The sequence below is a fragment of the Trachypithecus francoisi genome, unplaced genomic scaffold (assembly GCF_009764315.1).
Source record: "Trachypithecus francoisi isolate TF-2019V2 unplaced genomic scaffold, Tfra_2.0 Lachesis_group10, whole genome shotgun sequence".
Taxonomy (NCBI): domain Eukaryota; kingdom Metazoa; phylum Chordata; class Mammalia; order Primates; family Cercopithecidae; genus Trachypithecus; species Trachypithecus francoisi.
In genome coordinates this window covers 81,652,163-81,670,845 of record NW_022681455.1, presented here as the reverse complement: position 1 = coordinate 81,670,845, position 18,683 = coordinate 81,652,163, and the positions used below count along the sequence as shown (strand labels likewise).

The 18,683-nt window shown below is 47.8% G+C and overlaps 1 protein-coding gene across 7 annotated transcripts in view; it reads right to left on the bottom strand.

Moving 5' to 3' along the window:
• Window positions 1-18,683, bottom strand: part of KIAA0556 (KIAA0556 ortholog) — a 233,770-nt gene that overhangs the window by 72,567 nt on the left and 142,520 nt on the right. For 6 of the 7 annotated variants that reach the window (XR_004438849.1, XM_033217909.1, XM_033217912.1 and 3 more), the window contains 4 exons: window positions 9,970-10,142; window positions 8,889-8,954; window positions 6,876-6,982; window positions 4,570-4,672 (listed from right to left, as the gene is read on the bottom strand). Coding sequence is in view for 6 of the 7 variants with exons in the window: in XM_033217909.1 (XP_033073800.1) it covers window positions 4,570-4,672; window positions 6,876-6,982; window positions 8,889-8,954; window positions 9,970-10,142 (449 nt within the window). In the remaining variant the exon portion in view is untranslated. The remainder of the gene's footprint in view (window positions 1-4,569; window positions 4,673-6,875; window positions 6,983-8,888; window positions 8,955-9,969; window positions 10,143-18,683) is intronic. The other variant, XM_033217910.1, reaches the window with a different exon arrangement.

The window sequence follows — 18,683 nt, the reverse complement described above, 5'->3', positions numbered from 1 at the left end:
TCAAAAAGTTAGTTAACCTTCAGTGTCTCAGGCTCTCCATCTGTACAATGAGGATAAGAATAGCACCCACTACCTATGGTTATTCCTATGATCAAATGAATTCATACTGTAAAGCATTCAAAATAGAGTCCCTGTGTAACTGGCACTCTGACAGCATTCTGTTTGAGAGTTTAGAAATAAATAAAAATGTCTAAGAAGCATTGAATTCTGCCTCAGCACGCACATTTCTCCCCCACTACTCAGTGTTCGGTACCCAGAAGCTTGTCACGACCTGCTGAACTGAGTAGGTGTTACGGGCTGAGGCCAGGCATGGTGGCTCATGCCTGTAATCCCAGCACTTTGAGAGGCCAAATTGGGAGGATTCCTTGAGGCCAGGAGGTCAAGATCAGCCTGAGCAACAAAGTGAGATCCTGTCTTTACAAAATTTGTTTTTAAAAAAATGAGCTGGGCACAGTGGCACATGCCTGTAGTCCCAGCCACACAGGAGGCTGAGGCAGGAGGATTGTTTGAGCCCAGGTGGTTGAGGCTGCAGTGAGCTGTGTTCATACCACTTCACTCCTGGGTGAAAGACCTAGTCTCAAAAAAAAAAAAAAAAAAAAAAAGGTTACAGGCTGAATTTAGCCCTTTCAAATTCATCTATTGAAACCCTAATCCCCAGTAAATCACAATATGACTGTATTTGGAGATAAGGCCTTTAAATAGGTGATTAAATTGAAATGAGGCTGGGGGGAGGCTGGGGGGGCACTAATCCAATCTAGCTGGTGTCCTTGTAAGAGGAAAGTTGGACACACAGAGAGACACATCAAGGATGCACACACAGAAAAAGGCCATATGAGGGCAAAGCAGGAAGGCAGCTGTCTGCAAGCCAAAGAGAGAGGCCTCAGAACAAACCAAACCTGCCAACACCTTGATCTTGGACTTCCAGCCTCTGGAATTGTGAGAAAAGAAATCTCTGTTGTTGAAGCCACCCCATGTATGGTATTTTGTTATGGTGGCCCTAGCGGACTGATATAGTAGGAAACATGGCCCCCTGGCCTTGGACAAGTCACTTGACATCCCTCGGCCTGGCTGGGGAAGATGACATGACACCATCTATGTGATAATCCTGTCACAGACGTTAAACAGGATATCAATACCTAAGAAGGCCCTATCATGAGCCTTGGCCCTGGGTGCGCTCTGTAAGTGTCTGTTTCTTTCTGTTTCTCTCCTTCATTGGTTTTAATGCCTGCCTCTTTCCTGTGTCGGCTGTCTGCTCTGAGAGCCTGCGTGAATGCCATCAATAAACGGCCACCCTTTGGAATGGCTTCCTGAGGCCCTCCGGGGCTGACTGTAGCACTGGTCGCCACGGATCAGTCACTCACAAAATGGTGCATTCCCCGCATGCACATGCCCTCTGTTAATTAGCACGGGTAATCTGCAATGGTTCTGTGAGCAGGGAGCCGAGAAAATGAACAGCAACTGTTCCCCACTTATTTTTTTAATTAATAGCCAACGAGACGTGCTATCGCTCTCAGTGTGTGTTTGGAGGGGCCTTGACTGCCACATGGTGGGAACGTAGATAGGGAGGAGGGAGAGGTCACCTCACAGCTCCCGGATGAAAGACAGGGCCTGTTTTGATCAGCCAGGTCCTCGGAACCCACAGCTTCCTCCTTCTGCTTCACAGCCATGGGGGGTACTGGCCAAGCCCTCTGCTGCCCTGGGTCTGAGTCCCAGGCATGCAGGGCACTGATAAAGCTAAACTGGCCTAGCTGACTCCAGGGGACTGGGAGCTTAATAAGCTTGTGCTTGCGTAGAGCCATCCAGGACCAGGTAAGCGGTCAGTCTGGGGGCTGCTGAAGAAGTAGCACTGTTCACCTTGCTTGCTGGTGGGAGGCAGGAGGGCCAGATGGGAGGCAGGCTGCCTTTCAGAGGGGCTGCTAGAACTCCCACCCAGTGCGATCTGAAATGTGCAAATTCCTCAGCTGTGTTGGTAAATGACAAAGCTGAGGAATCTATTAACTAAGCAAGTGTCACAACTTGTCTGTTGCTACTCAGTGGCTCCTCCTGCTTCTGTACTGCCCAATTTGGGATCCTGCTTGGCGGTGGGAGGGGGACACTGGCTGGGCAGCTCCTGGCCCCTGTCATTCATTGTCCCTGCTCTTGCTGAGACCACTTGACTTTCCTTGGGGGGAAGCCACGGCGTCTCTTTTCTCAGCCATAAAGAATAGGGGGACTGACCCTTTCCCACTCCAGGTAGGGGCCCGACTGGTCCAAGGAAGCACAGGCAAGCACACTGGCACAGGTCAGTGCAAGCACGCCAATCACAGATTTACATGGTGAGAAACGGGCTTCCCTCCTGACAGTGGAGTCTGATGATACAGGGGTGCAAGGTAGAACCATTCTAGCTATTTGGGGACCAAGAGGAGGGAGCAGAGATGGGACTGAGCTGCAGGGGGTGGGACTGAGCTTTCCACTGTGCAGACAGAGGGGAAAGACACAATGGGAGCTGCTGGATGAGGCCCCATCTGGCCCTCCCTGTGTCATTTTCAATGAGAAGAGTCTGTCATTTTTCTTCTCTTTGTTGTATAAGTCAGTTTGCCCTGGATTTTCTGTCTCCCGTAATATAAGGAGACTTGGCTGGGTATGGTGACTCACAGCTGCAATCCCAGCACTTTGGGATGCTGAGGCAGGAGGACTGCTTGAGCCCAGAAGTTCAAGACCAGCCTGGGCAACACAGCAAGGATTCATTTCTACAAAAAAATTTTTTAAAAGTAGCCAGGTGTGCTGGGGGGCCACTGTAGTCCCAGCTACTCAGGAGGCCAAGGCGGGAGGATCGATTGAGCAAGGAGTTCAAGGCTGCATTGAGCTGTGATCACACCCACTGCACTCCAGCCTGGGAGAAACAGCAAGGCCCTATCTCTAAAATTAATTAATGAATTAAAATACAAATAAAGAAACTATTGCATGCAGTAGGGAGCCCAGCTTTGATTTTTCTCGGTGAACCCTCAGCGGATATTTGCTGGTCTCTCCCTGCCCTGAGCTGCATGCTCTCAGAGCCCTTTCCTGTTTCATCCTCACAGTGGCCTGTGGGGCATGGATTATTGACCCTATTTGACAGCCAGGACCAGACAGTTTAAGAGGCTTGTCTAAGGTCACACAATCTCTCAATGGATGCCACAGATTCAAAGCTGGAACTCTAGTCCAGACCAGGCCAGCTCAGGGGCCTTTCTGCTCTCACAGGATTTTATATGCGGCTTTGGGAGGACTTCGCATTAAGTCCTCACTGGCCAGTAGTAACATTGGTGACCACCATACCAAATAATACTAAGAACGGCTTGGGTGAAGGTAGGGGCAGAAGGATGTGCTGGGACACACACCTTTCAGCATGAAAGAAAATGGAGGCCGGGTGTGGTGGCCCGTAATCCCAGCACTTTGGGAGGCCGAGGTGGGTGGATCACTTGAGGCCAGGAATTACAGACCAGCCTGGCCAACATGGCAAAAACCCATCTCTACTAAAAATACAAAAATTAGCTGGGCATGGTGGCGCATGCCTATAATCCCAGCTACTCAGGCAGCTGAGGCAGGAGAATAGCTTGAACCTGGGAGGCAAAAGTTGCCGTGAGCCAAGATGGCACCACTGTACTCCGGCCTGGGCGACAGGGCAAGGCTCTGTCTTAAAAAAAAGAAAAGAAAAGAAAGAAAATTGAATCACTGTTAATCCTACCACTCTGATGCCCCAGTTCCCTTTTGTATGTTGTGTCCTAGCTCCATCAGCACACTTATATGGCCACATCTTTGTGTGGTTGTTGCAATCCTATTGGATTTGAAGATTAACATCACCTTTTACAGTTAGGCTGATATCGCCAATGTTTCTTGTCTGCATCGTCTCGTAATGATAGCTTCCATCCTTTTATACTACTGCATCGTGCTGATGTATCATACTTTTCCTGATTAACTCCATTGTTATAAGACATTTAGGTTTTTAAAAAATGTCTTCCCTACTTCCAATAATTCTGTAACAGACATCTTTGTGCCTCTAGCTTCTTAGTTCTGTGGGGTGATTTCCTTAGATAAGGAAGTGGGATTGTGGGGCTGAAACACTCTGAGAAGTGTTTCTCAGGCTCTTCCTAAGGTCAAGCATTCTGTTTTCCAAGAGGGTTTTACCTGTTTATCCAGCTGCCTGCCAGGTATGTGTGGCTGCCACAGCTTGATTGTAACCTTGCTAGCACTAGAGGTTATCCTCAGAAATAATTTGTCAATTCAGAGAGCAAATGGGACATTTAGGTTGTTGTAATTTGCGTTTCTTGATTGCCAGCGATGTTGGACATTTTCCTATGGGCTTTCATGCTACTTATGTTTCCTCTTGTGCAGACAGGCTTCTCTCTGCTGAAACTTCTGGCCCACATCTTCCTTTCTCTGCTCCTGCTCTTCATCATATATACCTCTGTGTGCCGGGGATGTGGGGAGATGGAGACACAGGCAGAGAGATGCTCATTTAACTACTGTCAGAGCAATCCCCACCGATGCAAAATGACTGTTCTGAGGGAACCTTCCTGAATGTAGAACTGAAAATCAAGTCAAGGCTCTCACCTCTGCATCTGATACTTGCTCCTTGGTTGGTGAAACCACCCTGCTGAGATGGGCAGAGTCACTTTCAACGGCCTGGAGGACTTTCAGAAGCTTCTGCTGTTGTCTGAAATGGGATTTGGTTTTAGCAAACAGGTAGTAGTAAATGATATACAAAAGAGAACATTCCCATTAAAAGTGCCACATTGACTTTTCCTTTTCCGGAACAGGAAATGAAGAGGAAGTATGCACTCTGTATCCAGTTCAAAGGCAAGGGCAGGCTTGCTGTTTTTCTCCCTTTATAAATGGCTATACAATTAGCAATGGAATCAGAGCCCAGCTGGGGAAACATTGCTTGGGGCAAGGCGGCCAGCTGACCTCCCTAAGCTTAGAACTTGAGAGTCAAGAGCAGTGGTCAGCCGAACTAAGGCCTACAGGTCAAATCCAGCCCGCGGCCTGTTTTTGTACAGCCTGTGAGCTAAGAATGGTTTGTATTTTTAAAAGGTTGTACAAAGAAACAACTATAACAACAACAAAACCAACTGCAAAGCATATTTACTATCTGGCCTTTTACAGCAACAATTTGCTGACTCCTGGGCTGGAGATCTGCTCTGCTCCTCTCGTTCCTGAGGACATGGCATTCTAAACCCAGCAGAGCATGCCTTCATCATTTGCAAACATGCCCACGTGTGCAGTTTAAGGTTGGGCACCCCCAAGACCCTGAAGCACAAAGGATCTTGATGCCGAGGAAAGAAGCATTTGGCGGAGTGCATGCTGCTTGTAATAAAACTGCATCAGATGTAAAATATCCTCACGGCCCAGCCTTTTCTTTCTTTCTTTTTCTTTTTTTGAGACGGAGTTTCACTCTTGTTGCCCAGGCTGGAGTGCAAAGGCACAGTCTCGGCTCACTACAACCTCCCCCTCCGGGGTTCAAGCAATTCTCCTTCCTCAGTTTCCCGAGTAGCTGGGATTACAGGCGTGCGCCACCATGCCCAGCTAATTTTTGTATTTTTAGTAGAGACGGGTTTTTCGCCATGTTGGCCAGGCTGGTCTCGACCTCCTGACCTCAGGTGATTTGCCCTCCTCGGCCTTCCTAAGTGCTGGGATTACAGGTGTGAGCACCGCGCCCGGCTGCAGCCTTTTCACATGCAGGGGAAACTTCGAGTTCTTATTATGGCCACGATGGTACACAGCCCTGATTTCTATCTGGGGCCTGGAGAGTCTTAAAGGAATGGATGGCAGTGCCTTTAGCCTATTCAGTTTTCCTGTAAGTTATAACAAAGGGCTCCCTCTAGGTAGACACAGACCTGGAGGGCACACAGCTTGGCTAGTGAATTCCTTCTTCATGCAGAAAAGCCACCACCCCCTTTCTGGGCTGATGCAGCCCCAGGCCAGGCCCTCAGCTTAGTAACCAGCACACAGGCTGGGTTTCAGCCCCTTCTCGCCCCTCAGCCAGGCACTGTGCACAGTACACAGCATGCACAGCTGCCTGTGCACAGCGGCCTTCGGAGTGTGCCTGTGTGCCATGGCATGCCAGAAACTACAGGCTCAGCCTGGCACATCTTTCTGAAGATCTATTTTGTCTGAAGACTAGAGGGAAGGCTTTATTTTGATAATAAAACCTGACAGTTCCAATAACTGCTGCTACACATTAATGGAACAGAATGCTGAGTTTGGACAAACTTTTAATAGAGAAAAGGAGCTTCGAAGGACGCTGCTGTGGGCCAGCCTTGCCCCCTAGATCAGCAGGGGAACAAGTTTAACGCCCTGTGCTGCATGGGGTATTCTACTGGAAACCCGGAGAAGGTTCAAGTTCTACACAGACTGGGGCCAAACTGACCAAGATAAGAGCTATATGCCTAAAAGAAATCAAGTCAATTTGAATGCTTTAGGGCTGGAGGGGGAGACAGAGTACAGTCTAAAGGAATCGTTTAACAGAGTTTGGGGCCAGGCGTGGTGGCTCACGTCTGTTTGGGAGGCCGAGATGGGTAGATTGCTTGAGCCCAGGAGTTGGAGACCAACCTGGGCAACATTGTGAGACCCTATCTCTACAAAAAAGTACACAAATTAGCTGGGTGCAGCAGCACATACCTGTGATCCCAGATACTCAGGAGGCTGAGGCTGGAGGATCATTTTAACCCAGGAGTTTGAGGCTGCAGTGAGCTGTTTGTGCCACTGCACTCCAGCCTGCGCAACAGAGTGAGACCCCATCTTAAAGAAAGAAATAGGGGGTTTGAAAAAACATAGGAAAAGCAAAGAACACTCATGAAGAAGATCCCCATGGCTGCACTCCTAAGGGGTTTTGGGTTTGGCTTCACCCTTGGTAGTACCTGCTTCCCAGAAGTCCAATTCTGTCCATGGCCTGGTTGATGGCTCTGGCTCCCCCTGCTGCCCCGGCCGGCTCCTGAGTGGTGGTCGCCGTGGTGATGGGAAGCAGCTGAGGATGGGAAAGGCTTATTAAACAGATGTCTCAGGCAACACTCCTGGCCTAAGACACAGCAGGGTCATGGTCAAGGGCAGACATGCTTAGGCTGACGGTCCCTTTGTATAAAACAGGAACAGGAATGTGAGGGTGACAGCAACTGCCCGAAGCTTCTATCTAGAACCCCTCACACCATCCCAGTTTCCGATGACCAGGGTGCTCCTAGGAAACAATCCACTTCGACGAGCTACTGGAAACCTTCTCTTATCAAAAAGCTTCACTGGCCGGATACAATGGTGCATGCTTGCAACAGTAGCATTTTGGGAGGCTGCGGGAGGAGGATCACTTGAGCCCAGGAATTTGAGGCTGCAGTAAGCTATGGTTGTGCCACTGCACTCCAGCCGGGGTGGCAGAGTGAGACACTGTCTCAAAAAATAAAAAAAAAAAAATCCTCTCGCCATCTCAACTGAGCCCCTGTTCTGCTTTGTACAAAGTAAGCAGACCCCATGAAGAATTCCAGTAACAGCATTAGGCCCTTTCATTTTAATTCTCTGAGCCTTTTCCCCTTCTTTTTCATTTATCATTGACGCTAGAAATGTGCCCTGCTGTCTATCTGCAGAAGATTTTAGTCCCTGGAATCTCCTGTGGGTCAGGAATTAGGTCATCCAGAAATTCCGGACCTGGGCAGTTACTGCAGGCCTGTCAGAAACACAGGCTAGCGGCAGACGAGGATGATGGGAACTGGCAGGACAAGTGGCAGCAATGCAAACAACAAACAACTCTGGTGCCCTGTCCCACTTGGGCTCTGTCTCCCTCTGCTTCTCCCATCCCCTCTTCCCCGCCTCACAAAGGGCTTCTTCCTGCTCCGTGATCAGGCTGGGCTCATTCTCACCTCAAAGCTTTTCCCCTGTTCCTTCCACCTGGAATGCCATTCCCTGTTGTTGGTGCCTTCTGAACAGGCAGGGCTCAGCTCAGATGGGACATGCCTTCCCAGGGGCACCCAGGACCACCCTGTCAGAGGCAGCCACTGCCCCATACCCTGTCATTCTCTCACATATTAGCAGCTGTGATTGTCATCGCTCTCTGACGTCACCCTGTTTATGAATGGTTTTATTTGCTGCTGCCTGTAAGCTGCATGGGGCTAGGGCTCATCTGACTCAGCTGCCTCTGTATTCTAAGCACATGACACAGACCTGTGTATGACCAAGCAAAGACAGTCCTGGGCATTTTATTAATTCACATCCTTATTTGTTGGGACCAAATTTGCTGAGATATACTTAACCGACCTAGATATATACAGATAAAAAAATTTATTTATTCAAGGTACTAAGATCTGTTTTACATTGTCTTGTCAATAAATAGAAATATAGGCTGGGCGTGGTGGCTCACACCTGTAATCCTAGTAATTTGGGAGGCTGAAGTGGGTGGATCACTTGAGGTCAGGAGTTCGAGACCAGTCTGACCAACATGGTAAAACCCCGTCTCTAGTAAAAATACAAAAAATTAGCTGGGCATGGTGGTGGGTGCCTGTAATCCCAGCTACTTGGGAGGCTGAGGTGGGAGAATCACTTGAACTCAGGAGGCAGAAGTTGTAGTGAGCCGAGATTGCACCACTGCACTCTTGCCTGGGCAACAGAGTAAGACTCTGTCTCAAAAAACAATAATAATAACATAAATAAATAAATAGATAGATAACAACAGTTTGAGTCAGCAGGTCTGGGTGAGTTCTGGCTTCAACTCGTGACCTTGGGTAAGCCACGCCAGCCCTGGTCTCCCTATCTGTGAAATGGGCAGCATGACACCAGTGCTCAGGGCACACAGTGAGGACCTGGTGGGACAGCGTGAAGGAAAGTGCCCTGGAAGCCGTCAGGTGCTATGCACATGCGTGGGGCTTTGTCATTCGTCTCTGCCTGGCACTGACCTCAAGGGTCTCCTCCTTCTCCTCCAGTAGACTGGTCCATGGTTTTGCTGGTGGTCCCTCTGCATCCTGTAAGGATGTGATCACATGATGTGATGTTGGAACAAAGCCTTCACTCCATGCTGTTCACAGAAAGATGAGGGCACAGAAAAGGGCAGGGACCTTCTCAAACTGCCATAGACGTAAAGTTCAGGGGCAAGGTCAGAGGTCTGGGAACACACACAATAGGTGCTGCTTGATGGATGCCCCAAAGAGCAGCCCCAAGATAGAGCCTGGGGAACAACCGATGCTGGTGACAGAGCCCTGGGCTTGCAGGCGGGCAGACTTCGGCCACTTCCAAAGATGTGATCACCCTGTCCTTGAGAGAAGTAGGCCACCTTGCTTCTCTGTACCAGTGGCCACATCTGTGAAGTGAGGCAATGAAATCAGCCCTGCCTATTTCAGGGCTACAGAGAGCATCGAGGGGGACAAACCAGGAAAAAGGGTTTCGACAGGCGAGTCACACACCAAGCTTCTGGGAAAGAATGTGTACACCAAGCTATACTCAATGCCTCCAGCTCCCCAAGGTCCCTGCTCCACCCACCATTTATCCTCCTATTGGCTGCTCAAAGCTGAAGGCAGCAGCTGGAAACTCAAACCCCTGTAGGCCCAGGGAGGCTTTGTGAACAAATGAAGTGGGCCAGGGGCAGGACAATAGGAAGCAGTGAGGACTATGGATGCCTGAAGGGTTCATGCTTGGGAATGAGACCTTTCCTGGGAAGCCAGAGCTTGTCGTTGACTCCATTCTTCACTGACCCACCCGTTTGCAACCCTGCTCTAAGGTATCCAGGGTTTGCAGGGAAATCAGTGAGGACTGGAGGCTGATTAGCATCCAGCTTAGGCTTTGTGAAATAGTCAAAAGAAGGCGGAAGTAATGCCATAGCAGGTCAGTGGGTGACTGTGAACACTGGAAACACGGATGAATCTGGGGTTAGCGATACCCACTACACCTCTCTCTTCTGCCCACCTGCTCTTCTTAACTGCAGCTCAGACACTGCCTAGTCCAGGGAGCATCCCCTGGTTCCTCCACCTGCCCGGAGCGCACCTGCAGTGGGCTGGCTGGCTGCTCGGCCTTTCTGCTGAGGGGCGCCCTCTGCAGGGCCGCGTTCTCCACCTGGATGGCTCGGAGCACAGCAGAGGCTTCTTCCTCTGGGTCCTCAGCCTCGCAAAGAGTTTTGCGGGTTGCAGACAGGGGTCTCTCTCGCCGGCTTCCAGGTCCTGAGGGCAGAAGACAGGGGGACGTTCCTTTAGATTATATTCTCAGAGTGCAGCTCAAAATCTATTAGACCCCAACTGAGAAACATTCTATAAAACAACTGGCCTGTAATCTCCAAAAATGTCAAGGTCATAAAAGACAAAGAAAATGGTTCCAGATTACAGGAGACTAGGCAGACACGGCTGAATGCAGTGGTGGCCCCGGGGGCACTTGGTCCTGGGGAGGGAGCAGTGCTGTAAAGAACACTATTGTGGCAACTGGGAAAATTCAAATACAGTCTACGGCTTAGACAGTGGTATTCTATTAATACTAAATATCCTGAATATCATTAGTGTACTGTGCTTATGTAAAATGCCCTTGTTTTTAGGAGATATATACCGCAGTGTTGAGGGGTAAAGGGGAATGATGTCTGCCACTTAATTCCAAATAGCTTACAAACACACACACACACACACCACACACACACACACACGCATGCACAGGAGTGAAGGGGAATGGTGTCTGCAACTTCATCTCAAATGGTTTACACACATACATGCACACACACACATGTGCATGCCCACACACAGTTCAGGGGTAAAGGGGAATGATGTCTGCAACTTCATCTCAAATATTGACACACATACATGCCCTCTATCGATTGATGTAGCTATAGTTATGTAATTTAATTTACAGATCAATACATGGTAACGGGCATACACATAAGTGTGTGCATAATATTTTTGCATATATAAATATATAATTTTTGTATAATTATATATCTTTGTATAATTATATATAATTTTATATAATTATATATATATATAGAGAGAGAGAATATAAAGCAAAAGCAATTGGAGTAAAATGTTAACTGGTGAATCTGGGTGTGTGGGTGAAGGGTAGAAGTGTCAGTGTACTATCCTCACAATGTTTAAGTTTAAAATTTTATCAAGACATGCAGCCAACAATCACATGAAAAAATACTTGACATCACTAATCATTAGAGAAAAGCAAATCAAAATCACAAGGAGATACCATCTCACACCAATCAGAATGGCTATTGAAAAGTAAAAAACTAACAGATGCTGGCGAGGTTGGCGATTAAAGGGAACGCTTACACACTGCCAGTGGGAGTATAAATTAGTTTGGCCATTGTGGAAAGCAGCATGGCGATTCCTCAAAGCACTAAAAACAGAATTACCATTTGACCCAGCAATCTCATTACTGGGTATATACCCAAAGGAATATAAATCATCCTACCATAAAGACACATGCACATGTATGTTCATCTAGCACTATTTACAACTGCAAAGACATGGAATCAACCTAAATGCCCATCAACAGTAAACTGGATAAAGAAAATGTGGAGGCCGGTGATGGTGGCTCATGCCTGTAATCTCAGCACTTTGGGAGGTCGAGGTGGGTGGATCACCTGAAGTCAGGAGTTCGAGACCAGCCTGGTCAACATGGTGAAACCCTGTCTCTAATAAAAATACAAAAATTAGCTGGGTGTAGTGGCAGGCACCTGTAATCCCAGCTACTTGGGAGACTGAGGCAGGAGAATTACTTGAACTCAGGAGGTAGAGGTTGTAGTGAGCCGAGATCACACCATGGCACTCCAGCCTGGGCAACAAGAGTGAAACTCTGTCTCAAAAAAAAAAAAAAAAAAAAAAAGAAAAGAAGAAAATGTGGAATACTATGGAATACACCATGGAATACTATACAGCCATAAAAAAGAATGAGATCATGTCCTTTGCAGCAACATGTATGAAACTGGAGGCCATTATCCTGAACAAACTAACATGGGAACAGAAAACCAAATATCATGTGTTTCACTTACAAGCTAAACAACAAGAACACATGGATACTAGCAGGGGAACAACAGACACTGGGGTCTATTGAGGGTAGAGGGTGGGAGGAGGGAGAGGACCAGAAAAAATACCTATCAGGTACTATGCTTATTAGCTGGGTGATGAAATTATCTGTATGCCAAATCCCTGTGAAATGCAGTTGACCTATAGAACAAACTGCACACCTATTCCTGAAACTCAAAGTTAAAAAAATTATATCAAAACAAAAAGTTATTTAAAAAATTAACTTTCTTACAGAATACCTGTAAAGAATAATATATAATGTTAGGAAGAGGGATGGGTATTTTGCAATATTATTGCTCTTTTCTGCTTTGCTTTTGCACGGGTAACAAGAATTACAAAGTAACAACACCCCAGTTTAAGAAAACAAGTATTGCAAAGTTGCAGTTGATTCTGGAAGTTCCCATGAATGGAAAATTGGTTTTATAAAATACACAGTGATATAAAAGAAGCACCTAATAAGACTAAGCATCTAATAAAATAAATTATGGTACACCCACTCAACAGAGTACAATGAAGCTCTAAAAAGAAAAGAATACTGGCCGGGCGCGGTGGCTCAAGCCTGTAATCCCAGCACTTCGGGAGGCCGAGACGGGTGGATCACGAGGTCTGGAGATCGAGACCATCCTGGCAAACACGGTGAAACCCCGTCTCTACTAAAAAATACAAAAAAGACTAGCTGGGAGAGTTGGCGGGGCACATGTAGTCCCAGCTACTCGGGAGGCTGAGGCAGGAGAATGGCGTAAACCCGGGAGGCGGAGCTTGCAGTGAGCTGAGATCCGGCCACTGCACTCCAGCCTGGGAGACAGAGCGAGACTCGACCTCAAAAAAAAAAAAAAAAAAAAACAAAAACTAAAATATCTGTAGATGAAATTATATGAAGGCTTTGATTTGCTTCCTAAAAATCTGGGGAATGGGTAGGGGTGATGATGAAATGAACTTGGCTGCAAATTGATTATTGCCAAGGGTGGGTAACGGATGGATACATTGGGGCAGGGAAGGGAGGTCACTGTAACATCCTCTCAATTATTTATGTTTGGATTTTTTTTTCATACTAAAACATACTCCATTAAAATACAGAACTGCTCCAAATATTTCTTTGGGGTGCTTAAAGAGAGTTTACCTACTGAATCTCAACCCTTGGGGAAATATTTATCTGTGCCAGGCTCTGTTCTTGGCACTGGCGACACAGTAGTGACCAGAGAAACCAAGTCCCTCACTCACACAGTGAGAGACCATAAGCTGGAGAAATAATAAATTTAAAACACAGTGTTTGACGTGGAAACTAACATGAAAAACCACGCAAAGGAGATCGGGGTAAGGGAAATCTGGAGTGCGGGTATCAGGGGCAGAGAGAGCCTCGCAGAGGACCAGGGAAGTGTGCTCCAGGCACCAGCGCAAAGATGGGAGGCGTGTGATGTGTTCTCGGAGCAGCCAGGTACCCACAGGGCTGGAGCGGAGCCGGCAGGGGTATAGGCTGACAGAAGGACTGAGAGGGGTTGGGGGAGGGCAGGTCATGCAGGGCCTTGGAGGGCACTGGAAGGCCCATGCTCTGAGGGAAATGGGGAGCCACTGAGGAATTCAGAGCAGAGGAAGACCAGATCTGATGTAGGTACAGAGTGGAGAAAAGACTGAAAGGAGGTGGGGGCGAAAGCAGGGAGATGGTCAGGGGCTACTGCAGTTGTCCAGGCGACAGGAGGCAACAGTGGTGGAGGACAGGATACAGAATGTGGTCAGATTACGGGCATCTGCCACAGACAGACCAACAGGACTTCCAGCTGTGGATGGGAGAAGAAGAGAGGAGTTACGGGTGACTCCATGGGTGACGGCTTGAAGTGGAAGATGTGACTGCTTTCTGCTGAGCTGTGGAAGGCTGTGGGTGGAGGAAGTCTGGGAGGAGCAGAGGGCTCAGTTTGGGACAAACTGGGTTCAGGATGTGAGTGTGGCACCAGAACAAAGCTGTTGAATTGACCTGTGCACACAGGAATCCAGAGTTTGAGAGAGAGCCTAGGCTGGAGATGTAAATTAATTAATTAATTTATTTATTTACTGTGGCAGGGTCTCCCTTGTTGCCCAGGCTGGAGTGCAATGCCGCAATCTCGGCTCACTGCATCCTCCACCTCCCAGGTTCAAGCAATTCTTGAGCCTCAGCCTCCCAAGTAGCTGGGACTACAAGAACACGTCACCACGCCCAGCTAATTTTTGCATTTTTTGTAGAGATGGGGTTTCACCATGTTACCTAGGCGGGTCTCAAACTCCTGGACTCAAGTGATCCGCCCGCCTCGGCCTCCCAAAGTGCTGGGATTATAGGCACGAGCCATCATGCTTGGCCTGGAGATATAAATTTAACATAGGTAACTGGATTGGATCATTTAAGGGTACCAAAGATTGGTATTCATGCTGGCCTATAACAAACTAATGAAATTTACAGGTATGACGTCTTGGGGGATCTGTGTATACTTGTGACCTGGTGCAAGGCTTGCTGAAAAACAGCATGCTTCCCTTCTCAGGACCTTCGCAAACCATCGGCTGTTGATTATTAAGGGTTCCTGTCGAAGCACTTGACTTCTTGCTACGCCCCATTAGAATGCTGTGTCTGAATGTTTGGGTAGCAACATCAATAATGTCACCAGCAGGAGAGGGCAGGAGACACCCGGAGGCTCTACTGGGCTGCTTTCTAGTACAGCCAGGCACTGAGCTGATGGGGATGGTGGGTTTTTATGGGAATGCTAACCTAAAATGAAGGAATAGCAAGTTCTGCCAGGCACCCATGAAAGGGGCTGTGAGTGCAAATGCCCCAGGAACCATCTTAGTGTTACTGAATGCCAGGGGCCGAGTGCCACTGAATAGAAGCCACCTCCCAGCTCCAGCCAATGCTTGCCTTGTAGGACTGTGCTCCTAGTGTTACCAAATGCTTTTTTTTCCCCCTAAGAAAAGCTAGCATCTGAAATTTATGTGAAATCCCCTGAATTTTATTTCTTCATAATGTCTTCCAGTTTTTAAGAAATGTCATGAGGGCCAACAGAACCCACCAGCTGTTCTAGTACAGGCCAGGGCACATCCCAGCTGCTCCCTGAGAAGGGTCAAGGCACCTGGAGCAACCTCCACAGCACCTGTAAATGGCTGCTCTGTTTAATAAACATCAAATGAGGCAGGGCGCAGTGGCTCACGTCTATAGTCCCAGCACTTTGGGAGGCTGAGGCTGGTGGATCACCTGAGGTCAGGAGTTCAAGACCAGCCTGGTCAACATGGTAAAACCCCATCTCTACTAAAAATACAAAAATTAGCCAGGCATGGTGGCGGGTGCCTGTAATCCCAGCTACTTGGGAGGCTGAGGCAGGAGAATTGCTTGAACCCGGGAGGCAGAGGTTGCAATGAGCCGAGATCATGCCACTGCACTCCAGCCTGGGTCACAGAACAAGACTCCATCTCAAAAAAAAAAAAAAAAAAAAAAATCAAGTGGGTCATTTTCAGACTTTGATGTACAGTCTCTTATCATCATCCCTGATGCTGCTCCTGAGGACAGAGAGGTAAGGAGCTGCCAGACACGTGAGCCAGGGATTCTGCTCGCCCACTGGAGGCTACTTTGCCCTTCTCATCTGTCACTTGGCCTGCTGGGCAATAGGAGAGATGAGAAAGTAAAACAAACATGGGCTGAGAATGAGGTTTGGAAGAAGCTCTGTTTAGCAAGCTGTGTTGCACATTCTTACTGTTATCGAAACAAGCAACAGGTAAAAGGATGGGGAAGACCTCACCACTATCTTCCTTACTCAGTGCAAAAAGGATCAGGTCCCTGAAATAGCTAGGAGGACCAGAAAAAGGAGTGAAGGAAGCTGAAGGATGTGGTTTTGAGCTATACTGGAGCTGAAGCCAAAACACCCCAAGGTATAGACACATCCTCACCCCTACTGCAAAAATGGGTTATCCACAAAGTCAAAGGTACTTTGTTACCAGGCTTGTGACCTGCACTATGCAGCAAGCTTCTTTGGTTGAGTGAGATGCTGCTCTTGGTGTGGGGGTACAGGGGTCGGAGGAACAGGCACACTTCTGCCCTCATTGACCTCATAGTCACAAAGCAGAGATAGACAAGGGTCAGGAGTATGCAGAGGGTAAGGGGCTGCTCATGACGGGAGGGGACACACAGGGGTCATTTGAGATGTACCATTTGGGAAGAGGATATCTGAGTAGGGACATGAAGGCAGTGAGCCCTGGGAATACCCTGCTGTTCCCTCCGCCTGGAACAGCAGGTGCCAAGGCCCTGGTGGGCCAAGGTCAGCACACTGAGGAGTGGCAAGGGGGCTGTAATGGGGGGCAAGGGGAAGGATGGTTAGCAATGAGGGTGGAGAGGTTGTGGGCTCAGTTCTTGTAGAGCCTCACCTACTTCATGAGATCATACCCATCTTGTTTACTGTTATATCCCTGATGCCTGGCATTATAATTTTTGCTGAATGGATGGATGAAAAATGACTTCAACCCCAAACCTTGTAAATCTAAGTATTTGTGAATATCACCAAACCACATGGTTCTCTCCATCATCTGCAGTAAAGCACAGTTGAAAAACTCAAGCTCCCTTTAGACCCTATAGACAATTCCATAAATAAGGGACCAAGATTGTGTGCAAAGCTAAACAAATGCGCCAGCACCTGACACGTGGGGTGCAAACACCAGCGTTGGTAGAAGGCTTGGGCAGCACCAGGACAAGCAGAACCTGAAATTTACAAGCTCCTTCGCCATTTCTCGCATAGAGCACTTACAAAATTTGTCTGAAAAGAACCATGTGATGACCCTTATCTTTTTACTGCCAATCTTTGGGCAAGAGCCTGTTCCTCTTGTGCCTCATCAGTCTGGGGCTGGGATGGAACAAGCGGCCTCTGAGGTAGCCTGGAAGCTCATCTCATGACCTGTGAGCAGGTGGGACGATCTGTCCTTGGCCGCTGCAGCCCTATGCTCACTTCCTTTTGGACAAGGAGATTCACAAAGGCATCTTTCTTCAGTAGAGACCAGTTTTATCTGCACAGACCCTTTTTCCCCTGAGCGTCTTTCATTTGGGAGGAAATGCTCCTCCAGCAGCAGCATGATCACCAGGAGCTGCCTGTGCCCTTTGAGTCATATTATGCTAAGAAGGTGCTTTTTAAAATTACATCACCCTGTCTCCAAGTGAAAGTCAACACTGCAGCTCCACTACCAGAGCTTTTCCCATCCTGGCTTTCCAGAACCGTCCTACACGGTGCCCGCGTTCTCCAAAATGACATTCCCTCTGGACACTCCCTCATGCCGCATGCTTGCACACACGAGGTAACCACCTTTTAATTCTTTTTGATGCTCTCATCACTCACTTGGGCGAATGCTAGCCTGAACACCCCATGATAGTGGATTTATTCCCATCACAGATCTAGTGGATGGTGGATCTATTCACACAGTCAATTTGTGCCACCAGCAAAAGCCAAATAGAACATTTTAACTTCTCCCAAACTGCTCTTTTCTGGTTGAGAACCATTCCTCTTCCGATAACTTCGCTTTCTCTTCACTTCACCAGTGTTTGGCTTTCTTCTGTCTCACAGACAAACAAAAGGTGTATCAATTCAGGAAATTTACCATGAATGCAACACATGTCACAAAGAAGATGTGAGGGCACAAGGCCCCTGGTTGGCTCACCAGCCACCAGCTGTGACTTGAAAAGCTCAAATTCAGAGTCTCAGCAAAATTACCCCTTACTACATGCAATGGGCCTTGGAGGTCATCTGGGAAGCCACTGAAATGGCGAATATGAAATTTAAGGACAAGGGTCTATTATAGCAATCATAAACCAGCAGCCCACAGGCATAACCTGCTTACAGAGATGTATTGTGTCACTTTCACTTTTTTAGAAAAATTGAAAATAGATGCCAAGTTCAAAAAAAAAAAAAAAAAAGGAAATCCACCTGAAAATTGGGATTCCTGGCATCTCCTGAAAAGTAATACCATCTGGCAACCCTGGAACAGTATTCACACGTGGGAACCATTGGCTGGAGCTGGGTGATGGCGCCCCCTTTCGACGGGGCCGAAGTGCTCCAGTTTCCACAGTGCACCCCACTCCCTCTGGTCACATGCCTGGTAGGCCTTGAAGCTGTACACTATGTTGTGTGGCAAAAAGTGCAGGGAAATGGTAGACATAGCCCTGTTTTGTCTTCAGATGTCCACACTCACTTCTAAAAGCCAAGAGGGAGGTGGGGAAGGGAGAGTGTGCCCTGGGACAATGCTCTAAGCCTGAGTGCTCCAAATCCTCCATGCATTTCAAAATGGGCCAACATTATCAGGCTACCTACTTTCTATGGCATTGGAAATGGAAGCAAGTGGCCACGAATTCCCCCCATCCCTGTATGTGGACTGCTGCAATGTGATTTTGTAGCATTTTCCATTAGGAGGTGGTGTCTGTTTCTCTACCTGGGCTTAGCCTGGTGGCTTTCATTTTATTTTTATTTATTTTTCTATCTATCTATCTATCTATCTATCTATCTATCTATCCATCCATCCATCTATCTATCTATCTAAGATGGGGTCTCACTCTGTCACCCAGGCTGGAGTGCCATGGAATGAGTACGGCTCACTGTAGCCTTGACTTTCCTGTGCTCAAGTCATCCTCCTGCCTCAGCCTCCTGTGTAGCTGGGACCACAGGCATGCACCACATCACCCAGCTAACTTTATTATTATTA